The sequence below is a fragment of the Dermacentor andersoni genome, chromosome 8 (genome assembly GCF_023375885.2).
Source record: "Dermacentor andersoni chromosome 8, qqDerAnde1_hic_scaffold, whole genome shotgun sequence".
Classification (NCBI taxonomy): Eukaryota; Metazoa; Arthropoda; class Arachnida; order Ixodida; family Ixodidae; genus Dermacentor; species Dermacentor andersoni.
In genome coordinates this window covers 94,620,019-94,645,434 of record NC_092821.1, presented here as the reverse complement: position 1 = coordinate 94,645,434, position 25,416 = coordinate 94,620,019, and the positions used below count along the sequence as shown (strand labels likewise).

The following is a 25,416-nucleotide window of genomic DNA, read 5'->3' as shown; positions in this document are numbered from 1 at the left end:
AGCCTCATGTAATACGTTATCGTATGCGCCTTTCACATCTAAGAATAAAGCTGCAGATAAACGCTTACGGGACCTTTCATATGAAACGAGATCCACTACATTGTCGATGGAAAAGCGGTCACTTCGAAAACCAGCCATGGAATTCGGATATATCTTGTAGCGTTCAAGGTACCATTCTGGGCGGCAAGGATTATCCGTTCCATTATCTTTCCTACACAGCTGGCCAGCGCTAATGCGCAGTAAGAGGTGAGCTCTAGTGGGGATTTGGCCTGCTTCAAGAGTAGCACCAGGCGGCTTACATTCCATTCGTCAGGAACATTTCCCTTCTGCCATGAGGAGTTGTAAAGACTCAACAATCCTCTCCGTGCGGATTCTCCGAGATAGCAGAAGGCTCGGTATGATATACCATCTGGACCCGGACATGAAGAGCGCCTACAGAGAGCTAGTGCCACCTCGAGCTCCTCCATTGTAGAAAGAAGGTCCATGCGGCAATCAGGGGAATGGGGGACGTCACCTCGGGCTGGAGGATCTGGACGAGTCACTGGCCTGCGATCCGCGCACAAAACTCTTCTGCGACATCGATGTCTTGCTGCCCTTCATTCACCTTCATTAAAGGCGCGAGCGCCTTGAATGGAAAAAGCTGTTCTGGAAGGCAACGCAGACCTTGCGCCGTTTTCCAAATGTGAGACAGTGGCTTGCGGAGGTCTAGTATCTGGAAAAACGTTGTCGAATGCTCCGACGCTAATCTATCCATACGACACTGAATCTTCTTTTGCATCCTCCTGGCTGCCCTAAGGTCATAGATTGATTTTCTACGACGATATCGACGTTCCGCCCGGCGACGAAGTGATCGAGGTCGCTCTAATTCCATGTCGAAGTCATTTCGCGTGAAAGAGATTGTCATCCTGCCAGTGGCATTTTGCATCGTATTTTTAATTGTGTGCTCTAACCCAGAGGGTAGGCCCTCGCGGCAGGCATCTTCCATATCAGATTTGAAGTTGACTCATTCAATCATCAGAATGGTATTCCGTGGACCAGATCTAGACGACAAGCATTTGATGTTTAGATAGGTCCTAGCTTGAAACACTGATGGCATTGAAGCGGCTTCAGGATGAATGGTCGAACCCGATGTCGAAAATGTCCGTCTTTAATGTGGGATGGTATAAAATCCCCCTTGAAAATTACTTTTGCGCAGCGTGTATTTCCAAGGCGGCGCGCTTGCGTAATGATCGTGCCCTCGTTTGCCGGTTGATGAGGCTAGGTAAGCTATCATTGGCAATGGCAATGTCAATGTCGTAAATTACACCGGCTATGGATCTATCGTCGATATGGATAAAGGGGCGCATTTTGATTCCGCCTAACTCTGTGACTTCTTGAAGTTTTCCAAGTGCACTCGCGTTGTACACGTCTATGGCGAGTGTGTGCTTGCGTGGACTTTTCAGATGTCTTTAATTTCATCCGGCACCGCAGATTCCAGAAAAATGAATAGGGCTTGCATGTTCAGCAATCGTAGGTTGCTTGAGGGTTCTTCCGGCATAAGGATGATGACGTGTGGCCAGTGCGCAGGCCTTGACTTAATAGTCGTTGTACTCGCAGGAGTTGACGGCGCTGTGTTGACGATCTTTCTCTTCGCCCTCTTACTCCGGACGGGTATGAAGCTGTCGCCGCATGAGTCGCCTTCCGACATAGACTGCAGCTCGGTCTCTTCGGTGTTAATGGGGGGAGGCAACTCGCTTCCTTGCGATTGACGGCCGTGATGACTTCTGGCCAGGCGGGCCTCTGGCATGCTCCGCGTACACGGCTGCGAGGCACCTCGAACGGCGAATATTTCACTAAAACTTCACAGAGCACAGAAACAACTGTTCTGCCAAGAAGACACTTCATCGTCTTTCTGCGTGTGTCAATGATATTCAATGGCACTTAGACCCAAACGCCTTCTATAATGCCTTTGGTGTTGGTCTGTCGTTTGCGATCCGGGCGAGGCATAAAGCAAATTCTGTCCATTAGCAAGACTGGTACTTGTTCAGGAAAATACATCCTGGTCTGGTGGGTAACCGTACATTGAGGCAAGCGTAACACCTCCCAATTTTGCCTCTCTTTTGTGTAAGTATGCAAGTATAAATTGTAATCTTGCCCCTAATGAGTACAAGAACACAGGAACGTAATGTTAGGATTAGTAGAGGACTTCACAATAATAATAATGAGTTTGAGAGCATTCTGCAAGCTCAATTAAAAAAAAAAGTAACAGATGCCACAAATATGCGATGCCTAGCACAAATAACCAGCCTTCGGCGAACGTAACAGAGGGAATACCAATAGAGGTGAACATCAGCGAAGGGAGGTAAGATTTGATTCCTTAACTATACTTAAAAAAGTGTCAGCTTGGTGTATTGCATGTAGACAAGAAGAGCAGTGGAAGAATACTTATCCAGCAGCCGAGTTATATCAGCTAATGGTGATGAACGATGTGTATAGTTTTACCAACGGAAAACGTTGATTATTACCAGAACGAGAACTCTAGACTTATGCAGAGCCAAATGTAGCACAATCTAGCATACCGATGTTTGTTCTCGTTTATCTTTCTTGGGAAACCGCTTTTCACCGGCTAATAAAGGTTAAACGTTATCACTCAGCGCAGAAAGCGCCCGCATGTATCGGAAGTTCCTCGAATGTTATCGATGTTTCTAACCGTTGTCTGCTGCCATCGCATCTTGTGTAATGTGATTGTATGTGCGACGCGAAATCGGTAGTACTTTCTGGAAGACGCGCGAGCCCCGCGATTATTCTAGAACCTTCGACCACTCATGTGTAAAAACCGATGCACTTGAGCCGCAGATCAGATTTCCACGATCGCCGACTGTGTTCGCCGCTATCGTTGTGTTTGGGTGTAGTCTCTTCTAGAGAGCGCATTTTCATTAATAAAACTTACTTTCGGCATTCACGGTTTTGCTACTGCGTTCTTTACCATTCTTTAGTACGTGAAAATACTGTCTTGCATATTGATGAAAGAGAGCAACCAATGCATTCTTTTTCTGCGTCCTCACTATACTTTCGCTGCAGATATCTAATGAGAATACTTCTATCAATAGACACAAGATACAAAATGACGGTATATCGTCATTTTATATCACTCATTTAACCAAAGCTACATGAAAATAATGCTACTGGTTTGGGCTAATTCGTTAAGAAAAGAAGATTCGCAAAGTCGCCACTTACGTCAAATTTCTGACTAATGAACTTGAGTCTTTTCCAGGTGTCAATAAATACAGGACTGGTGAAACGTAGCTTGTTTCTCGCCTTCTGCCTTCCACCTTGAAATATGAAAAGAAAGATGAAATAGGAAAATTTCGCAGCTTTCTGTTTATTAATATTCATTCATATACCATTCGTTAGATACAAACGACATGTTAACGAAGTTCCCAAGTTCAAAGACGGAACCGCGACCTCTGGTTATTTCTTAGAACAAATACTGAAGCAGCGAAGCATATGATTAATAAAAACAAAGACGTTCAAGATTGTGAGTGGCAACGCAATTGCATAAGTTACACAAAACAAAGCAACACACTGTACACAGCATAAAGTTATTAGGGTTAGTACGGAGAGATGTACCCGGTGACCAGGAATTGCATAAAACTATTTTGACCGGCTTCATATACCTTAATGGCGCATTTATGATAAAGAGACAAAACACTTCAAAGCACTGCGGAGACTTTACAGTGAGCAAGGTCGAACATTTTTATAAAATACGGAAGCGCAATTTTTTTTCATGTATTGTACCAACAAATATGAAACTCCAAATTTTCAAAAAAATAATGTGAGGGATATCATGGCCGAAGATATCACGCCGCAAGAACTTGTTCTTAAGAATTTCAGTCTCCTTGTCAATCCTGAATCTATAATTTTTTCTCCAAGAAAGGAGAGCGGCTGAAGCATTATAAACGCGACTTGACACTTGAAAACGAACAGATGCGCTATAGTCGTTATTGTCCCTGCGACATCTGCCAATAAAACATATTGTCCTGAGCGACATATTTCGCCGCACGGTCAGAAATACTTACCCTGACAGGCACTTACCCTGACACTTCTACTAGTACGAAATCACGGCATACGACGTATAGTAGAGGGCGCTGCCGGTGTACTTCTAATTTGTCTGCAGTTTATAGCTTATTTGACTAAGGACTATTGCACAATAAACGCAGCACAGCTATCGCAATTCGTTCTATTCTGTAGTCTAGACAGTTTGGTCGCCAAAATGTCTTAAATGCGAACCTGTTGCGAAGCTCAACGCCACGGCAAGCAGCATCGTCAGCAGGGCACCAAAAAAGGAACTCCAAAAGAAGGACAGGCGATACAGCGGGAAGACGTAGGAGCTGTAAATAGCAGAAAAATTAAGAGTACATTATCGTCCTTCAAAAGCGATATTAAAATTACTGAAAACGTACGTAACCGCAAAATAACACATTCCATTCCAAAAAGAAAATTTCTGCGTGTCATTTCAGACACGTACATGAAGTCGCACCCAATGTCGCATTCCTTTACGAGCAGTACTTTTTCCACGACCGATCGATCGACCAACCGACCGACCGATCGACAGACCGACCGACTGACCTGACCAACAGACAGACAGACAGACAGGCAGAAAGATAGACTCTCACCGACACACTCACTCACTCGACCGAATGTAATGGTGCGGTATAAAGCGACGGTGTAATAGAGTGCTGCACATTAATTTTGCCCACCCGGTATATTTAATATATATGTAAGTACACGAGCGTTTTTACACAAGCGTCTTGTATATATATATATATGTATATATATATATATATATATATATATATATATATATATATATATATATATATATATATATATATATATATATATACCCTCGGTTAACCCCCTTTCCTCTCGTTTACATATATTATATATATTATATATATATATATATAAACGAGAGGAAAGGGGGTTAACCGAGGGTTCCTTATTGTTTATTTCATAACGAGGGTCTCGAATCCGGCACCATTGATGCCTTCAGGTAGCATGTGTGGGTTTATTGACCAGTTGCCTTCACCCAAAAAGATCACGGTCTCGTGACGCCCGCAGCAAAAGAGAACGTTCCACGTCCGCCGCCAAGGTCTGTTGTGAGTTTAATCCGTCTTTCGTCGTACTCGTCCGAGTGACGACGAACGTTTCTATATATATATATATATATATATATATATATATATATATATATATATATATATATATATATATATATATATATATATATATATATAGAAACGTTTCTCGAGGACGACGCAGAAAGGATTAAACTGCTGGAGACTATTTACAAGGTATAGCTACAAAGGGTAACTGCAGCGCTGGCAAGTTCATCCGACAGCTCGAGAGCTAGCGAGCGCTCGTCGTCTGCGTCGGGGCGCCCGCGTGCAGCGTCCACAAGGGACACGCAATATTTATGTATCATTATATATATATATATATATATATATATACCTGTAATAAAGCTACGTAGTTTTCCTGTACGCAGCCCTATAACATACGCACGTATTTACATGGTTAGCAGTTGGTAGGAAGGAAAAGCCAGGTATGGTCTTGGTTAAAAAAATTTAACCCGCTCTGAACGGCCGGGGAGCGGCTGCGTTCCCCTATCGCGGCGCTGCCGCTGCCGGCGCGCGCCGCTGTTCGCTTGCGCCGAGGACAAAGAGGGAAAAGGAAGCATTTCTCTTACCATGGAGGAAGCAAACTCAGGGGAGGCCCTGACGTCACTCTTTGTGAAGCTAAAGTGAAGCCGGAAGTTGGCGTTGCTCATGGCGTTGCTCCGCCTATCGGGCCAGCTCTCCTCTCTTGTTGACATTTCTCGCAAGACCAGGCGAGAAATGTCACTGCATGGACGCGCGCGCTCTGCAGCATTACTAAACAATCGTTACCACTTTAGCCTGATTCCGGCAAAGAGGGCCAAATTTCCCGCGGGTATTCCTTCCTCCGTTGCTATTGCCGTGGCGCGGTACATTCCGTACAGCGTTGCATGCGCGTTCATTTCCCGAACTTTAGTTCTTCCTGTCCCACCTGGCCACAGAAACATCCGGTAGAGCACGGTCCAGTTAACGCAGCGAACAAAACACGCAGACCAACGCAAACCTGCCCGCAGGGCGCCTTTGCCACGGTACGAAACCTACGGAGCAACACGTGTGAGCGCACAAAACAATAACAAAGCCGCCATTGTGGCCCGAAAAGCGTGGCCGCTACGGCAAGTAAATAAAAAATGCAGCAAGAAAAAGGAGAACCTACTACGTCATTTTCTCCACACTTTTGTCCTAGCGCGTGGAGGTGGTAGGGCCTCTCCTCAGTTTCCTTCCTCCATGTCTCTTACTATCAAGCATGCTTTGATAACAGCGCTTTTGAAAAACTAGTGCGGCGTTCGTACGAAGCGCCGTGGTACGGCGCTTCGTACGAGTAAATGCGCTCGCCTGGGCACTGGGCAAAGCTGCCCGGCTTGCATGAAGCGCATTACACTATAAAAATTGTCCTAATCATCGAAATTTGCTATTACAATTTTATCTTACACATTCAAAGGCGCGAGCCTGCGCATTATGCTTTTAGATACACATTTTGAATGTGTTTCTGAGTGCGACGAAAACAAAAGATAAAATGTAAACAGGCATTTCTCGGTGCTGTCTAGCGTTGTTCCAGGTTTTATTGTAATATGAAGGCAATTCATTCATCGCTCGTTTAGAAAAGACCAGCAGTAATTTCGACTACAAAAGCTCTCTTCGGAAAGAACTTGTAATCACCGTAACAATATTTCAAACATGTTGACCGCACTTCTCCACTAAGGAACGACCACGCGATTGCGTCTGGCGTAGAAGTTCTTTAATTAAACCCACAGTCAGATTATGCAAACTTTTCGGGACTAGAAGACGTTTGCCCTGCCTGAGGTGCCGATCGAGTTAGACTCATTCGCTTGGCATTTGGGAAAGTGTCCACTAGCTCGCCTCTTTTGATAGCTTCGTGCACACTGCCTCATTGTCATTAGGGCGCACTTTCAAGCACACATGACGCCAGAGTAAGTTTACCCCGTGTGTAGTGTGCATCACACGTTTGAATAGCGTAAAGTAGACCACGGCCACGAGATTATATGAATCTCGCGCGGTGAAGGCGTCATAACGGCAAAGCTGTCGCTGTCACAGGTTCACTGGAAGAAGTACTTTGGAGATGGATTACTGAGGTATCGTGCATCTCTACGAGAAAGTGCTTCAAAGGTACTTTAAAAAAAAATAGGTTATACGTAGCGTCCTTTCAACAAGAGACCTTGGCTAGCTTACAGTTTAACACATGGGCAAACTGCAAGTATTCGCGGCGAACGCGGTCCAAACCACACTAAATGCCTTGACGGCATGCTACCCCCCCCCCCCCCCTTTACTTTCGTCGAGAGATGCAGGTGCCACCCTGAAGCTTACCCTTTCTTGATTAATTTGTTGCTTGTGAAATTAATGATGACAAATGCGAGATGCCATTCTGGCACATTATTTAATATAGCATTCAGCTAATAAGTCAAATCTTAGCTACCACCATCGCAGAGTGCCCGCGTTTCAGCATGCATAGGACTATTCATAGCGTTGCGTCTTTAAATTCTTCCGCAAAAACATTAACTGGTGAAGACGATACTCGCAATTGCGAAATTTGAGCGTATCGCGTTTGACACGGTTCGCCAGAGACCCCCGCCCGCTCATCCAGCACAAGCTGCAAACGGCATGCTAGCCCGTCGGGTGGCTTCCGCTTCGCCACCGTCGCGTTCGCGGCGCACTCGCCCCGCAAGTTTTTCACGAGCACTGTTATCAAACGACGCTTGATAGTAAGAGACATGCTTCCCTCGCCCTCTTTATCCTCGGCGCAAGCAAGCAGCGGCGCGCGCCGACGGTGGCAGCTCCGCGATAGCGTAGCTCAGCTGCTTTCCGGCCGTTCACGGCGGTTTGAAGGTTCTTTACCAAGACTGTACATCTTTATGTCCTGTGTTCTTTGTACCGCTATATAGGCGAAAAAAGAAAACGCCCTCTGTCAGAAATATATCTAGCCTTTCAATTACGCCATCGAGCCAAAAGCCTCGTACCTCTGTGCGTCCACACTGTACAGGTTCCTCGCTATTTCGGCGGTCATGTTTTCTGGCCCCGGGCACCTGTCGAGCGTTCCAGGAAACACGGGCGGCTTCACCGCACTGGACAAGCTCCTGCCCACCGCGTGCCACAGCTGGAGCGCGCAAACGACCACGCTCGCCCAAGCCGCCCCCTGCGATGAGAGAGGACCCATTGTGCGGTGAACGGCACGAGGCACCATTTCCATGCAGCGCACTGTAATGTGCACGATAGTGTCTTTTCAGCAGGAACCTCCTCGTTAGTGTTCGAGCCAGTCTAACATCAATATACATTATACTTCATGGAATAAATGTGTTTTTACCAAGATGAATGCAGATATGTGGTAATAAATTAGTACTACTCTGCTAGATTTCAGGTCATCTGGATGCTGTTATGATTGCTTGTGCGCTTGTAAGCAGGAGCGTCCGTTTAAAGTGGACGACCCCGTAAAGCTCATCCGCATACATATTTACATTGAAATACTACCGACCTCATCACAGACTAGTGCACGAATGGCAGGTAATACGTGATGTTTCAATATTAAAAGAATGACCAGATTTCTCTGGAACTGCCCATATACCTCAAAAGCCGGTTTTAGGCTCCCTATATAGACTGAAAAAAAAAATTACGGTACTTTACACCAGAAACACAGAAACAGCAAATTGAAACGTCACAAGAGCAGTAATTCTCCCCTTTATATTTTCAGGCGTCACAACTGTTTCGGCATTGCCTTCTAATTTTACTGTACTCGACATTGCAATTCTCAGTAAATATTGAACGTACTTTGTTCTGTTCAGTCTCGCAAAACATTCGTGACAAATGCTGAAAAGCTTTATCAATACACATTGGAATCGTCGGCCAAAGAAAACGGAAAATTCATGATACAATTCAAAAGCACTGCAGCGCTAAGAAGCCTCCAAATGTGCCTGGAAGTGCGTGCTCGCTAGAAGTCCTTCCTTTGTGGTTAACACTTCCGTTACACATTTCTGTGCGCAGGTAAATTGCTGGATTAGTAGTAGACAAATTATGTACAGAAATAAAATTCATTTACGTATAGAAAAGCCACGAACCTTCGCATTGACCCATGGACTCGAGACGGCCAGAATGACAAGCGCTGCGAATGGTCCCGAAGCGGAGGCATAGAAGTTTAAGAACAGCTGTGGGCAAAAAAAAAACAAAGACATAAGACTGGACGAAGCGCCCTTAAGCGTCAAAATACACGAGGCTAAAGAAAAAGAGAAAGTAAAAATGGCGCACCCGAGTCGCGGTACCAATAGAGGGCACTGCGATTGCAAAAAGTGTCATGATCGTACCGCTGGCAAAGGCTGAAATGAAAGAACTTACATTAGTGAGTAGCTTTGAAAGAGGCTAGAGAACTGTAGTTTCAGGGCGCTGAATTTCACCGATAAACCAACAGTAGTGTTTTAGAACAGAAGCTAAAATCATCTGTCCGATGCAGCGTTTCCGCAGTGCAACTTTAAAGATGCAGCTGAATCCAAAAAGAAAATGAGCGCTACCACTATAACTGCGGAAGCAGGCGTGTGTCTCCTTCATAGCATCATGCTTATCACTGTCTTATTCTTTTTTTCGATGAATGCCTACATTCTATTATTGACCCAGAAATGCCAATATTCTGAGACACGATCATCCCAGTCTTCTCTCCATCCTTGGCTTTCTTTCGTTATGCATATAAAGGTCAATATATTCATAGCCTTTCATGGAAACAACGTTGAGAGGGACCATTCGAATGAAGTGAAGAAAAGTTCCACGTACCAAGCAGCCGCATTACAATCAAGGCCTTCTCCTCCGATACTCTGTAGTACGGTGCAATAACGTCGATGTAAAATGTGGCCGCATGAGAATTGACAACTGATGAAACCGTGCTGCAACAGAGATCAATACTTATGTGTTGGTAACCAGGGATTTGGGGCATGATTTATTCAAACCGCGTCCCTTGTTTTTTATTGCTCCCGTTCTCACTAATGGAGCCCGCCATTATTTCTGTTAAACCTATGACGCTTCAGTATTTCTTTGACGCGTTCTTTCTTTTTTTAGAGAGGACGCATACCGTGACGTAGGAGGACCTGAGTGCCACCATTCAGAGGTTTTCTGAATGGGACAACACTGAAAGTGTTTCACATTTTTCTCTCAGCAATTACAAAAATTCTACAGCAGCTCTTCGAGATGCTTAAAACAAAAGATTAACATTTATTCACTTATTCATGGCCGCTAACATCGTGAAACAACACCAATACTAAGGGAGATGGTTTCGTGCGGGGCCTGGAAGTTGGCGCTTTTGTTCAATTTTGACCACATCGCGTTCATTAATTTCCCGTGCACCGATAGCACGCAAAATAGAGCATAATTGCTACAAGCTTGCTACGTATTTAGCCCACCAGCTCCTATGATAATATTTCATACTCGCGAAGAACAAAGAAAATGTAACCGCCTGTATAGGGCTGGCACACAGTCTGTGAAGGCGCAACATAGTCATGGACAATGTCAATGTCCACATTGATAGAGAGAACCCCACACAGTGCAAAGTCACAGTTTGTCGCACAATGTGGTGTCCCTTTAACCAGTACAAGGCAGCCAACAGGAGATGTTCTTTGGTTAATCCTTTTGTCCCTCGTGTGCTCTTGTATCCACCTTTCTCTAAAACTCGTGCATTCACACTGGTAAGGCAACACATTTCCTCTTACTTGGAGCATGAAATCATAGCGTTGTCCTTCCAGGTGGACTAGGTGCTCGAAAACATTCGAGCCCTGTCACCCCATTCAGTAATGCTTGTTATTCTCACGTCAAGTCTGCATTAGGCTGCAGTTTAAATAGCAAAAAGCGAATATAGTGTTTAGAGAAGATTGCGTAAATAATAACATGTTGCTGGCAATACATGCACAGTTTATTATTCTTAAAACGCTCCTGATTTCAAAACTACGGAATTTCAGTCGACCCGCTCACCTTGTTGTAGCGCCTAAGAGTCCTGCGAGAAATAGACCCCGAAGTGCTGTGACCTCCGAAAGGCTTTCTTTTAAGTAGTAAGGCACAACCTGAAAGGCAGAGGACTGGCAATTTATGTTATGTCAATACACAGAGCCATATGGTGATATTGAAAAACGGCAGCGACCACTCATAAAGCTATAACACACCTCACGTCACAGCATTGTTAATAAAGAAAACGCCGCACTCTCTATAGTTTGCAGTCGTGAATATCCAAATGTCATGAACTTGGAGTATATTGAAACGCAGTCCCCACTAATGTTATACATCTAAGCTCTTTGTTTCGCATTGTTTGCTTATGATAGGCGCTTACAAAGATGTAAAATTGCTCATGGCTCGCTTACACTGACATCTTTGCAAAATATTTATCTGTCGTTATATTTAGAGATATGGGAGAAGGTTTCTTCTACTTGCGTTATCTTAGTTTGGGCACATTTATTACTTTATTCTATTTACTGAATCCATATCTTTGTTGATGAAGCAGCCGAATTACGTAAGGCGCAGAGCCATAATGATTCAATACTACAAGTTATGTTCAGCGCAGCGTTTTGTGTTTACTCTTGGTAGAATATTATTTATAGCAGCTTTCTTCTATCCTAGAGTTTTCCTTGTTTAGTGTCCACGTTCTAAAAGTTATCACCGTTATCAACCAGAGTTACCTGATCATAGCTCTTGATAGCGCCAGACAGGAGTGGGTCACAGTCTCTGTACCAATAAATTATTGTCCCACCAGCAACTCCAACTAGGAAGAAAAAAAAGACCACGAACACCGAACTGGCTATCGCGATCCTGGAAAGATGCAAAATATTTTATTTTTTGCGCGAAGCTCTGGAGAACAATCTCTTTTCGTAAAATAAATAAGGAAACAAACGCAGCTACCTCTTGGCATCTTGTACAGTTCTCGCTGCCATAAATCTCTGCACAACCATTTGGTCGAATCCCACGCGCACAAAAATGTACGGCAGGCCACCGATGAAGCAACTCCATATGTTTTCGTCGAGCGTCAAATCCAAGTTTGCTCTGGAGAAATTAAAAATACAGTTTCAATGAAGCAGATAAAAATGCCACATTAAGGTCATGTTATTTCGGGCTATGTTAAAGTGGTAACGTGAGAAAATAAATAGTCAAATTTGTGAGCCACTCACATTTCTCGCTTTCCGGCGCGGACATTTGATTTGATACGGTATCCCAGCTAGGTACATCATGAAGAAAGTGCATATTTTAAGGTCATAAACAGTCAGAACTGTTAACTTCCTCCCGTTCATGTTTCCGCCTTATAAATACTGTTTTCGTCTACTTTACCAGATTGGTGCCACATTCCTAAGGACAGATATAAAACAAATAGCTCGTGCCAAGTAGCTTTCTTTATGCGCGAACGATGTCATGAGACAATGGTTGGCTGAGATATATTGGTGTTTGTTGCATTCGCAGATCAATTTACCTCAATACTACGAAAACTTTATTGATCAGAAAAGGCTACTTTCAACGCTTTATGTGCTGTTTCCATATTTTCGATATTATCCAGCCATGAGATGTGATTAAACAACATATTGAACTTGCTCGCCGTCACACTAGCATAGGCTAACATTCTATTAATGTAAATTTGCAATAGGCATGCTCAATCACTGATTAAGCGAACAGTAAGACCATTGTTGGCTGTTACTGATAAAGCGTTGATTTTGCAACATCTTCGCATGAAAAGAAGAAAGAGCCCTACTATTCATGAGACACTGTAGGCAGCCGTGTGAGACAGCCGCTAATGCTACGCAGTTTGCTTAATTACAGAGAAATTAGCCTAATACGATAAATATCACTATTATGGTGGCCAGAGACTGAATCCTAAACACTTTCTACTACAACTTCAGCACGGGATCTTTTCCTGAGAGAAGTCCTTTCTTCAGAAGCGTTTTTTTTAGGATAGAACGATAAAATACTTTGAACTGACTAATTTTTCGACTCTTCAGCACTTCTACTATATGCGCTAAAAATAAAGTATAATAACTCTACACTTCATCCTGTCATTGCATGTGTTACGCGGTGTAGGTACGTACGCACTGATGGCATCGTTATTTGCACAGCAAGTGACATGTCCAAACTATAGGAAGTCGTGTAGCAAACTCACCTATACATAACTGCTATGCGCAAATGATCTACTTCAATTTTTGACGACATATATACTTCCTTCACTATTCATGGTTCGCAACAATACAGTTCCCATTATTGGGCTACGTCAGTAACACAAATCCTGATTGTCACTTGTGACGATGTATGGTTAGATAGTTTGAAAAATTCGCTTATAGGATTTTAGTTACAAATTGCAAAAACCTTGAATTTTTCATTACCATTTTGCGAATGCATTACTTGAGCGGTCTTATACGAGGGCGACTCCATATGTCCTTGGACCTGTTTTTTTTAGCCAAATTACGGCTGTAAACGCGAAGTCAACGTAACCATTCCCAGCGGCGGACCTTTCTTGGACCGGCCTGGCATTATCTGCTGGTAGCACTGCGCTGCTATCAGTTGTTGATGATGGCGGTTGTGCTTTACACGTCCACGGCGTACGAGCAACAAATTGTGATCCGCTTTCTATGGAGCAAGAAACGAACGCCCAACGAAATCTACAGGGAAATGCAGCCCACGTATGGGTAAAGGTGTCTCGCTTTGAGAAATGTGAGGTGGTGGTGTTGTGAGTTCGTAAAAGGACTTGCATGACAGGGCGTCTAGAGATTATTGCTGCGATGCGACAAATGTATGAACCGGTGAGAGGACCATGTGGAAAAATAATGCAATGTACGTAGAACAGTACGTATATTTGAGATTACCTGTATATACCTTATTATGGCTAATAAAATATAGGCGCAAGAACTTTCTGGTCCGCCCTCGTATGACCGCTCAAGTATTGCTTTAGGTCAATGCTTGAATGGTCATATAAGACTGAAATTATTTCTGCTTATACACAAATTTCTCTAAGTGTAAACACAATTGATCTGACGCCATGCGACATCAAATACTGAATATTCAGTTATTAAAAGATAAATAAGCAAGAAACAAGCACTCATTCAGAATAAACATTTCGCCATTTCATTGAATGAAACGAAGTGGCATATTGAGAGTCACCTTGGGCAAGCACACCAGTCACGTGTACCAAAAAAGAAAACTTCCCTATTGCCGATCCAAAGGTGCAACTATTTTCACATTCTAGTGATGTGTCAAACACTCTTAGCGTTCTACACATATCTCACCTGAACATGTACTCCGTAACATTGAGATCACGCATGGGTCTCAGCGGCGGATCCACGTGACCAGAGTCGTAAACGACCTTCGCAATAATTGTCAACGGCGCTATGAACATAACTAGTGCTTGTACGCAGTCCGCCCAGACAACGCCGCGAAGTCCACCCTAAATGAAAAGTAAACGCACCGGAAAGTAATAAATATTGCACTACCATTTAACTTTACTAGGTTTCTCGACTTTTTTTACTTATGTCATTGACAGCACTGCCATTTACGGTAAAATCGCCTCTTTACTAAAGTGCATGCAGTTAATCAGCCGTGATATTGTCATTATTATATGTTATGTGGCAGTAAACGAAAGTATGCGAGAATAGTATACCCTTAACCAAGGACAATTCTGACAGCAAATATTTCAACAAGAAACTTTCTCCAAAAGCTCAAGTCATGACAGACACGCGTTTCAAATGATTATTACTCGTAAGACGTTTAAAGGTGCACTAGACAGGTTACTTACGCAGCACACATATTCTGCGTTAAATAAATGTCGGATGCATGCAGGGTTAGAAGAGCAACGGAGAGCTTTACGAAATCCTTGCGATTTCATTTGCAGGCAGCTCTTATTACCCATTGTCCTGAATACTCATGTGCTGAAGTACACAAAACATAATTAATCACTGAAACCTTTACGACAGCCGTCGTTGTGGCAGTCTTCACGCGCTATATTGCTTAAATGAGCTGATATTGCTTCAAACACTACGATTCAATAATTTCTAGCGCATGCGCAAGCATCAGCTAATAACCAAATTGAATACTTGCGCTTGTTTTGTTCTTTTTGTGCTTATGTCTCCATTTATTGGAGCGAATTCTTTCCACAAGTTCACAGGATCATCCTGTGTGGTGTATACTACGTATTTAAAGACAACTGACTCCACATCTTCATTCAACGTATGTTTTGACAGAACATCGTAGTTCCTTATCAGTGTCGCCTAAATATGAGGCAAACCCCCTAGTTAAGTTCATTGACATAAACCACTTTACACGCACCTAATGCACCTGCGTTAAAACCCAAGGGACACATGCATTACCTACGCGCAGGTTGTTCTTTTTTTTTTTCTTTCGCAGCCAACGGCAAGCCATTCCTTTTCTTTCAAGTGTACTGCTCTTCCAGAGAGGGACCTGATTTCGTAGCGCGAAAATTCAGGAAAGGAAAAAAGAACTAATGAAAGGAAAGAGCAAACAGAAATAGAATATAATAGAATTTATTGAAAGGAAAGAAAGAGAGATCGACCTGAGCTAGAGTGCTCTAGTTTGCTACTCTGCACTGAGGAAGAGGGAAGGGGAGTGAAAGTACTGTGATGGATGATGATGATAAACAGAAAGACAACAGCAAGCAAACAGAAAGACATACGTTGAAATGAGGCAAAAATAGAGGGAGAGAGAGACAGAAAGAAAAAATGGAAAACAGAAAGACAAGCGTTACACTGGTTTTCCTTTCACTTAATTTTTCTCTTCTGAATTTTCGCGCTCGAAAATCTTACAGTAACCACCTACACGCCCGCGAAGTAATCTTTGAGGCAGAGAGTGCCGGGGATGACGAAATTCTGTTGCCGTGCTTACGATATCTGGACAGATTATAGACACCCGCCGTGGTTGCTCAGTGGCTATGGTGTTGGGCTGCTAAGCACGAGGTCGCGGGATCGGATCCCTGCCAAGGCGGCCGCATTTCGATCGAGGCGAAATGCGAAAACACCCGTGTACTTAGATTTAGATGCACGTTAAAGAACCGCGGGTGGTTCAAATTTCCGGAGTCCTCCACTGCGGCGTGCCTCACAATGAGAAAGCGGTTTTGGCACGTAAAACCCCATAATTTAATTTAATTTTTTAGATTATAGACACATATATCGAACGGGAGGCCAAGCAGCCGCCTCACCGCGCGTAGGTCGCGCGCAAGCATATGGGCACGCTCTGGCGTCTAACACAAATGTAGGGCCTGCTGAGGGTGTGTGGGGGGGGGGGGGGGGCAATCCTGTTGCGGTGTGGGAAATAGATAAACAGTTGACGCCGTCGAGCAAGCATATGTGTGTAACAAGAGCCCTGGCGGCAACGACACGCGCAAATAAGAATTCGACGGCATGTCGGGCGTTAGTTGCTCGAGGAGCTGTTTTTGTGCTCACTGAGCATACTGTTGCCCCTTACGGCCTCCCCGACCACATCGCCGCCATTGCAACGTCATCTACCTTCATGGAAGAAGTAACAAGTGGTCTTTCTGTAAAATAACAAAATGGCCAACCTCCTGTATATTTGTACATCCACCCCTTATGAAATACCCCGCAAACGGTCTTTAAGGTAATAAAATGAAATGAAATCAAACTCCCCTCTACACATAAGTAGAATGAAATGTGACTTCGTTGTGTAGAACATAAAAGAAATATTGTACAATCTCCTACCCTCATGCGAAAGGCACATTTCTCTGGGAATCGAAACCCAATAATTCAGATCAACCAAGTTGAAAGAATCGTTTGCATCTACCAACGCCCGAGTAGGTGTGTCTTAAATCTCACTTGTCAAAGTTGAGCTCATATTCGGCGATGGCGAGCCAGACGCACAGACTGCACATAGGCGGCAACAGACTGTTACGAAAACGCGACAAACCGTCACAGGAATCAGAATGCACCAGAACATTTGAAAGCAAAGCTTTTCTCCTCCCACCTTTAGCGCGGTTTTTCTTTAGTCATCGTTATATTCAGGGATATATTTTTGAATATATAGAGAGCGTCGGCCACTGGGTATGCCCTGGGCGCAGTCTCGCCAAGTAGAAAACTTGGGTCACTGGTTACGTGCCCATTCTTGGACAGTACCCTAGAATGAATGTGCCAATTTGACACAAGGTATATGAAGTTTTAAACGTATTTAGATGCGTGTCGTACTTCTTTGTGCAATACGGCTCTCACAAGCATTATTCTTCCGACAAGCATATTACATCGTACTCGGCCTCATCCCGGTGATAGCTAAGCGCTGCTGCTGGTACCTCGCTAACTCAAGCTTACTTGACGTCACTGAGATTGCAACGTTGCCTCAGATTTCCATGTCTTTCTTTTCAAGGTATTGACGCTGGACACAATGTCCATATGTCGGAGCCGAGAGCACTTTATAGAAGTAGGCATATCTGGTCTTTTACCTTAAAGCAATTTAGTGTTCATTAGAATTCGGATGTTCCCGCCCTAGTGGTAAAGCGAGAACTGCTCCAAACGCGAAACCTGCCACCGCGTTATATAAAGATTTAGTTCTGAGTGATAAGTGATACATTAGGTCCACTGCGCATATCCCCTTCAGCAACGAATTACGATGAACGGTCGATAAATTCGTGAAAATTACATACTTTAATGCCAAGATGCTGGAGACTCCACAGAAACCTTAGCAAGGTGGGATGAGAATGACTGGGTGCATTTTACAGAGACCCATCATAATTACATAGTAATTAAAACGTCATATTGTACAGTCAGTCATGCTTCGTTTCTTCATTAAATATATTAAATCACCTACTCGAATTACATGCACAGGTTAATGATTGGGTGCCAACATTACAAAAAGGGGAAAAGATATTTCGAAATAACTACCGAAATGTCCCACTACAAACGTCCCCTCAAAGACGGCTGTGCCTTCGCCAAAGCTGTGATCTGAAGCAATACGTTTCACTCAGAAGAGAAATGGGTGCTCGTTAGGAAAGCAGAATGTTCGATTCCTTGCAAATGTAATGTTCGTTGTCTATTCCTTGCAACCACGGCACAGTAATGGCAAAAATAAGTCGCGTCCACAAACGTGTACGCCGTGACTGAAGGAGATCTCCTTGAAGGGGGCTCCTTGTACCGCTGACTTCCACGGCATGTATACTACGATTTCAAAACAGAATAGTAGCGCCCAGACAAAATTCGCATTTCCTTCTTCCTCTGCATCGTGACAGCAAGAAATAAATCGTAGACGAGCCACCGTTTAGTCCCATATAACGCTGAGTGAAAGCCTTAGGAATCTTGTGACTTTGCTAGTGGGGTCAGCAATATTGTTATAACGCTGCTAAGTCTATAGATGGCAATGCAGCAGCGAAAGTGTTTCCATTTACATCTAGCACATGGGGCCGCAGTATTAGCGCTTGTGATGCTTTGGCGATGCGGGAATCTCAAAGAGCCTAATTCTTCACTCCAACATTAACTTGATTCTTCGCTCCAGCCCGGACGCTATGACAGTATGCTCAAACACTTATATTCCGGCATGTCAATATATCTTAGCGGCGGCACGTGAACAGAGCTTCACAGCATAACATTTTAGGTAACGTATCTACGTAAGACTCTAATATTAGAGACCTTTAGCGTGTCCGGTATTCGGGCAAGCGCGGGCGGTTTTCCGGTTTAGCGGGGGCGTCAACGTGAGCGGCCAGATTGGTGGCGCCAGCTGGTGGCGCAAAGCTCAACCACACAAACACAGAGCTAATTACTATATTCTGCTTAGCTGCTGGCGTAAATTTTCGACAGTGGCGTAATCGTGTTCACTATTACGCCGCTGCCAAAAATTTGCACGAGTGGCGAAGCAGGATATGGTGAGTTACTGCAGTTTTAGCCATGCGTTTGTCTGGTTGAGCTCTACAACACCAGGCGGCTTCAGCGCTCACGTTTACGCCCCGACCATCCGGTAATCCGCCCAAACCGCGCCCGTTTACCGGAATAGCGTACAAGCTAAAAGTCTCTATTGACACGTGTACCTGTTTATCTTTATGGGGTGACCACTTCTCAATGCCTAACAAATGTTATCGCACAGAGCAGGACGGCCCTGCATGCATGGAAGTTTCTTGAAAGTTATCGATCGTTCTGTCCACTGTCTGTTGTCACTGCACCTTGTAAAATCTGATTTCATCGGGTGACGCGAATGGTGTATAACTCTGTGGAAGACACGCGCTTCGAGTGATTACTCTGGAACATTCAACGACTCATGTATAACTGACTAATGTATAACTGACGGACGACTGATGCTTTACCCGCTGATCAGATTTTTGACGATCGCCTACTGTGCTCGCCGCTGTCGCCGTTCTTTGAGTGTAGCCTGTTTTTGAGGGCACAAGTTCTTTCTACAAGACGCTAGTTTCGTCATTCCCAGTTTTGGCTGCTTTCTTCACCGTCACTACTACGGGACAAAATAAACGTTCTCACCGGGGTTAGCAAAGAGCTCGATATGTGTAAACAAACTATTAATTTGAGAAACTTCTGTGTCTCTCACAGCTCTAATGGTTCTGACGCACAAAACATTGCTAAATGACTCGGCTTTTACCTTACCAGAGTACGTGAAATCATCAATGCAAGATGACTACGGATGGCGAAGCACCTGACCTAAAGGTATTCTAAAATGGCACGATAAAATGCAACGGTACACGTTGTGACGCTGGAATGATTGTACACTAAGCTCTGATACGCCTCTTTTCAGTTTCAAATCACATACATACTTACCAAGGCTGTGTAAATTGTTCCCGCGAGGCCAATTACGATGTTGGAATACAATAGCGGAACCGAGAGCACTGAAAACGGTACAAAAATTGTAAATTATGACCATGCACCACTTGTACAGTACGCCGATTCGACATTTTATTTGATGAACATTGTAATTGGATAAAGTATTCTACACATGCTCTTATTTTGATTTGCCCATACAGCACCAGCCGCGATTGAGCTCTGGGCGCTCACGTAAACATCTGTATTTAGCCTTAAATTAGCAAACCAACTTAGACGTTTTCAATTGATATGGTAAGATCTTTAGTTGGCAAAATACCCGACATCTCCCCATCACAATGCAATTTATTCTGCTCAAACTAATGATAACAAAACACGCGAAAACGAAAATTCCCTTTTTTTTATTTTCACCGCACCATGCCCGTCAGCCGCGATAACAGTTTTCACCACAGCCCTCCTTGGTGGAAACAGAATCCTGAAGTAATATCTCGCTTTCAACCATTCATTCACAAAAACAATCAAAATAAGATGAAGGTCTCATATCAACAAAGATTCAAACAAGAACATGCAATATTCTACCGTCGCTTTTCGTGAGAGAATTTAATGCTGCGAGTTCCAGGTTGAGATAGCTCGTTCTTCGGACTTCAGGCAAGAATACGGTCTAGGAGATAGTACGAACGACCAACTGAAAGGATATGAGGACTGACAAACCAGAAAGGCTATCAACAGTGCCTTGCGAACAACACATTTCAGAAATGACTGGTGTGATCTGCGTAAAACGGCAATATCCCGACATGCATTTTCCTTCCCACAGTTTGCAACCTGGCAAGCCAGGCCATTAAAGAAAGAAAAAGACACAACACTAGCACTAATTTCTTTCATTAGGCTCGTCTTTCATGCTGTCGCATTATTCACGTTCCTCAAGAATACGAGGGCGTACGAAATCCTCAGATGGTATGATGAGGCCCCCCGACTGGCAGTATCCAGGTAAATGAAGAAAAATCCTCCGCTTGAGCATATTGCAACTTGGCGTGGAAGCTTGGGCTTGTTCGTGATTCTTTGGAAAAAGGACACAGCGCAAGACATACAAGGACAGGACAGAGCGACAGGCACACAGCGAAACGTTGTAAGTCAGCTCTCTGTGCGTGTTGCTCTCCCGTGTCGCTGTATTTTTTGCACTGTGTCCTTTTTTCCATTGAGCATGATATAGCCAAATTTAGAAAAATGTTTTATTTATTTTTAAATCATATAATTGTGTTTTTGAAGTTACACACTAACAGCCAAGCATTGATGAAGACTGTGTATTCAATTTATGTGCCGCAGGTGTCCTGAAGCAGGCCTCTGTGTATATGCATTTAGCTAATTCAAAAGACCTTTATCAATTGCTAGAAAAGGTGTGAAGTTTAAGCTTTTGTTTAAGCAGAAATCAGAGGGTGTGATGAATAACTAGTACGTACTTGTAGCCAATCCAATCGCAGCACTATAGATTCCCACGGCGCCAAGTGTTTGCTGAAAATATGACATGGTTTCTGATTTCGGCACTGCTGCATCTTGACAGAGTCTGCATGCAGTGCTTTCACAAGCATCGGCGACCTCATTTGCTACTCCTCCCGCCTTACAACGAATGTAAAACTTCAACCCAAGCTTAGCTGCTAAAAAGAAAAAAACTACAACTTTAAATTGATTGGTCTTACGCTTAGGACGAAATAGACGATGCTCGCCGTGATTCCGACCTTGTTGTCGAAACGCATACGAAGATACTTCAAGTCATGAAAAAGAAAACGACGAAAAAAGTTAGTAAACACACTGCACGTCACCTACATGCTGATGCAGTATTACACGGTGTGTCAAAGCTGGTGAAGCAAAGACGGCAGAAATGGTGCAGCGATGAAACGTAGAACGACGTTGATTTCGCAGAAATCAGTACGTTTTCAGAGAATAACAATAAAAACAATCGGCTCAAGTGTTCTAATGAGCGTGGCAGCGCCTCCTGGTAACGACTACGACCAGGTTTAGCGGCAGCTGTTCTCTCGTCCAGTGCTTATGCACTCCGCACATCCACCCCTTCGCTTCGCTACGTAGTACGAAAAGGGGCTTCTACGCCGAGGCAAGACAAGTGTCAGGCGGTACTGGACGGCCTCGTCCCGTTCTTTCGCTCCACAGTTTCTGCTGTTGCTGGCGGTGCTTCACCAGCTTTGGCGCACCGTGTTATTAAATATATGTGTGAACATAACGCGAAAAGGCAGAAACCACAGTAACTCACTTCGCGAGTTTCTCCACAACTGCGAGCCACGTATGTTAGCCTTACATCAGAAATCTGAGCGAAAGGTGTGGTTCTTGAGAAGGAAATTACGTACTGCATCGCCACAGGTCAAACTACATTGTTACAAGACACTAATAAGGCCATGCTTAGAGTGCGTCCATTTAATCTGGGGTCCACATCAAGAACATCTAATTAATAAAATACACCGCATACAAAACCTAGCAGTCAGATTTATATGCTCGGATTACTCAAGGCACTCTAATGATTCAGGTTTGCTCGCAATTGCAAACCTTAACCCACTTTCGCGGAGAATAATAATTTAACCACTGAAATTCATTAATCAAATATACCTTGGCCATTTCAACATAGCACGTTCTGTTTACTTGCGAGACTCTTACAAGCACCCATAGAGACTAAATCATTCCAAAACAATCCGCCAGCCATTAGGTCATGTTAACGCTCACAAATACTTCTTTTTTTCGTTCACTATCTTCCACTCGAACAACTTGACTAACGATATTGTGTTTTCCGATAACACTGACTATTTTATGAACCTAATGTAGTGCATTGAATTTTCAACAAGGTAAATTACTAATTTTATGTACCTTCTACTACTGACCCATCTATGTGCCCCCTCCTGCTCGGGCCGGGACGGGCATGCAGTATACCCCCCAAAAGAAGTATAATAGAACCACAGATCCCAAGACAGTTTACAAAAACATCTGACCTCTCCTCCCCTCCCCGCCCCCCATACAGAGCCACAGTTAATCTGCTTGTAACACCAAATGACTTAGGCGTCAAGCAACGACTAACAGTTTTTTGTTCTCAGTATCAGTTACGTGAGTGGTAAGATGTCCAGCTCGAGGGATATTGCGATGTCTCCATTTACATATTTTTATTTTTCTCAATAGTGGAAGTGTTTATAATTTGCGATTGGGGTTCAGTGGTGATTCAGTGGTTTTGTCATTTTTCGCCCGCATGAATTAAAATACACGTATACAATGGCATTATGAAAACAGTAGCCCTCATACTGTACTCACGTGTGAGAAGCTTACGTCCCCACTTGCAATATGGGAGCTATATATACTACAGGGCAGCGTTTAATATACAATGTTCAACGACCAAAATTATTCGGTAGAGTTTCACCCAGCATACTTATAGAGAGAGCCAGTTTATTGCGTTTCCTTCGCACTTGGTCTTGATTACGGTCGATAGGCTTACTTGACAAAGCACGCTGAGGTAGCTTTACGTTACGGAATGTGTGCAGGCGCATTTCTAGAGGCCTAAATGCTTGTGGCTATGCGACACATGGGTCCGGCTGCTAAAAACTGGGAAAAATTTGGAAACCAGCCGCCTCACTCGGCGGTATTTATGTAGGCGTTATCAAGTCAGTCCGGCAAAAAAAAAAATACCGCAAACGCGCACGCACGCAATTCGTTCAGTGTCATTAGACAACTCCTGTACAAGGGAGCTTGACCGCCCATTCTAAGTCCAAGAAGCTAGACTGTTCCACTTTTATAGAGAACTATACTGCGAACGAAGCAGGAGGCAGAAGAGAAGCAAATTTACGCGGTTCTTACAGATAAACGCAAGATGGGTAAAGCAATATCGCAGAAGGTTGAAGACACCTACATTCTGGGCATTTTCGTCGTTCTATGAAGCGTCTCCTTCGTCCTCGTACACTGTCGCTCCGTAACAATGCAGCCGATACAAATTTACAAAAGATGAGGCTGCAATCGATACGTAATGTATAGTCTGCCGTATACTATTCGCATTGGCTTTCTCTGAGTGAGCAACACCGACGTTACCGCAGCTCGAAACAGCAATACGACAATAAAAATGTCCCATGCGTGCATACACGCGTAAAGTGGCTCTGGGCCTCCCTGATTGCGCATGCCGACGATTGTCTGTCCTTTCGCACTTCCAATAAGTTACGAACCGAGAGATGGTTCCCATTTTCCTCGCAAGTTTCCACCATCCTCTTGGCCAACGTGAACTTCCTTGATACTTGAGCACATTCCAATTAGAAGAAATTAAATTGATTCTTTTACTGAGAAATACATACGAGCAAAAAATTACGCGACGAGTAAAGAGCATCGACCATCACTTACATGACAGTGTACATTTCACTGCCGCGCAATGTAGTGCAAACTCTGCGAAGTGGCTCAGTGGCTATGCCATTACGCTGATATGCATGGTCGCGGATCTGCTCCCGGCCCTGCGGCGTTTGCATTCCGGTGGGCGCGGAATGCAAAGATTGTCGTGTACCGCGCTTGGGGTGCACGTTAAATTGCTCCAGGCGGTTCAAGCGATTTCGAAGCCCTCCCCTACAGCGTCCCTCCCAACATGCTCTACTCAGTTTCAATTCATTAATAGCCACAATTTACTAATGTACTGCAAAGCCGTGACAACTAAACAGCATTCAGGCGACCGAGCAAACCGTGATTTGAGTTTGCGGATTGCGCATCACATTATGATATATCACCCTCTCCCACCGCGCTCCCACGGTCCGCGCAGAACACGTCGCCATATGACGGGAAGCCAAATCACATTTGTGATTTTTGCCTCCACCGCCTTTGCGCTTGACGGTTGCTCCGTCCGCACTTTCATCTTCTGTATAGTGCTAACGCTGGCTGTGAACTAACCCGACGGGCGACACGCGTAAAGTGACTGATACGTCCGCGATCAAGTCCATCGAGAGAATTCAGCTTTACGGCAAGCGAGCGATTAAGCCAGTTTACAAGTTATAGGCGCCAGTTTTGACGTTGTACTCACCTGAAAGATCGATGCCACGCCGAGGCGATAAAGCAGTGGAACCATCACAACCACCGCAAAGGTTGTCGCCAGTGGAGTCCCCACCAAGATCCACAGCGCGTGGAACCCGTGAGCGTAGTAGTGACCCACAAATCCGACCACGTTCATGCCATTCGCCACGGACGCCAGAACAGATACGGCCAGGGCAGCGGCCGGGAGACTATGGCCTCCCAGGAACGCTTCAAGTTCCGCGCCGGCCACATTGCAAGCGCTGGACACCAGCTGAAGCGAAAAATGTTGATTGTAGTAGTCTCTTCTTTCTTCCCTTAAACATTTTGAAAATCGAATAATCATTTTTGTCTAAAATGTTCTCCTGGCCTCACTTATGCGTGCTGCGAGCTTTAGGGGAGCCTACAGAAGGCATATTGAGTGTGCGGGTATTTTATTGCGATAGCAATTATACGGACACACGAGGGGAATTTGTGCCGTCGCCGTTATGTTCTGTATACATTTATGTATATGTACGCTGTGCTTTTATCTC

General features: G+C 44.2%; 1 protein-coding gene across 3 annotated transcripts in view; it reads right to left on the bottom strand.

Annotated features, from left to right (window-relative positions):
• The window catches only part of LOC126529324 (putative sodium-dependent multivitamin transporter), a 33,541-nt gene extending 8,388 nt beyond the window's left edge, over window positions 1–25,153 (bottom strand). Inside the window, exons 1-13 of one of the 3 annotated variants that reach the window (XM_055069772.1) lie at window positions 24,897–25,153; window positions 21,553–21,618; window positions 21,316–21,367; window positions 19,859–19,926; window positions 12,012–14,532; window positions 11,792–11,921; window positions 11,094–11,182; window positions 9,906–10,015; window positions 9,390–9,457; window positions 9,203–9,289; window positions 8,111–8,286; window positions 4,270–4,370; window positions 3,217–3,311 (exon numbers count right to left, since the gene is read on the bottom strand). In XM_055069772.1, the coding sequence (XP_054925747.1) occupies window positions 3,217–3,311; window positions 4,270–4,370; window positions 8,111–8,286; window positions 9,203–9,289; window positions 9,390–9,457; window positions 9,906–10,015; window positions 11,094–11,182; window positions 11,792–11,921; window positions 12,012–12,061 (906 nt within the window). In that variant the 5' untranslated portion in view covers window positions 12,062–14,532; window positions 19,859–19,926; window positions 21,316–21,367; window positions 21,553–21,618; window positions 24,897–25,153. Of the gene's footprint in view, window positions 1–3,216; window positions 3,312–4,269; window positions 4,371–8,110; window positions 8,287–9,202; window positions 9,290–9,389; window positions 9,458–9,905; window positions 10,016–11,093; window positions 11,183–11,791; window positions 11,922–12,011; window positions 14,533–19,858; window positions 19,927–21,315; window positions 21,368–21,552; window positions 21,619–24,896 lie in introns of those variants that run through there. The other 2 variants (XM_072289820.1, XM_055069773.1) reach the window with 2 other exon arrangements.
• Between the last annotated feature and the right edge of the window lie 263 nt (window positions 25,154–25,416).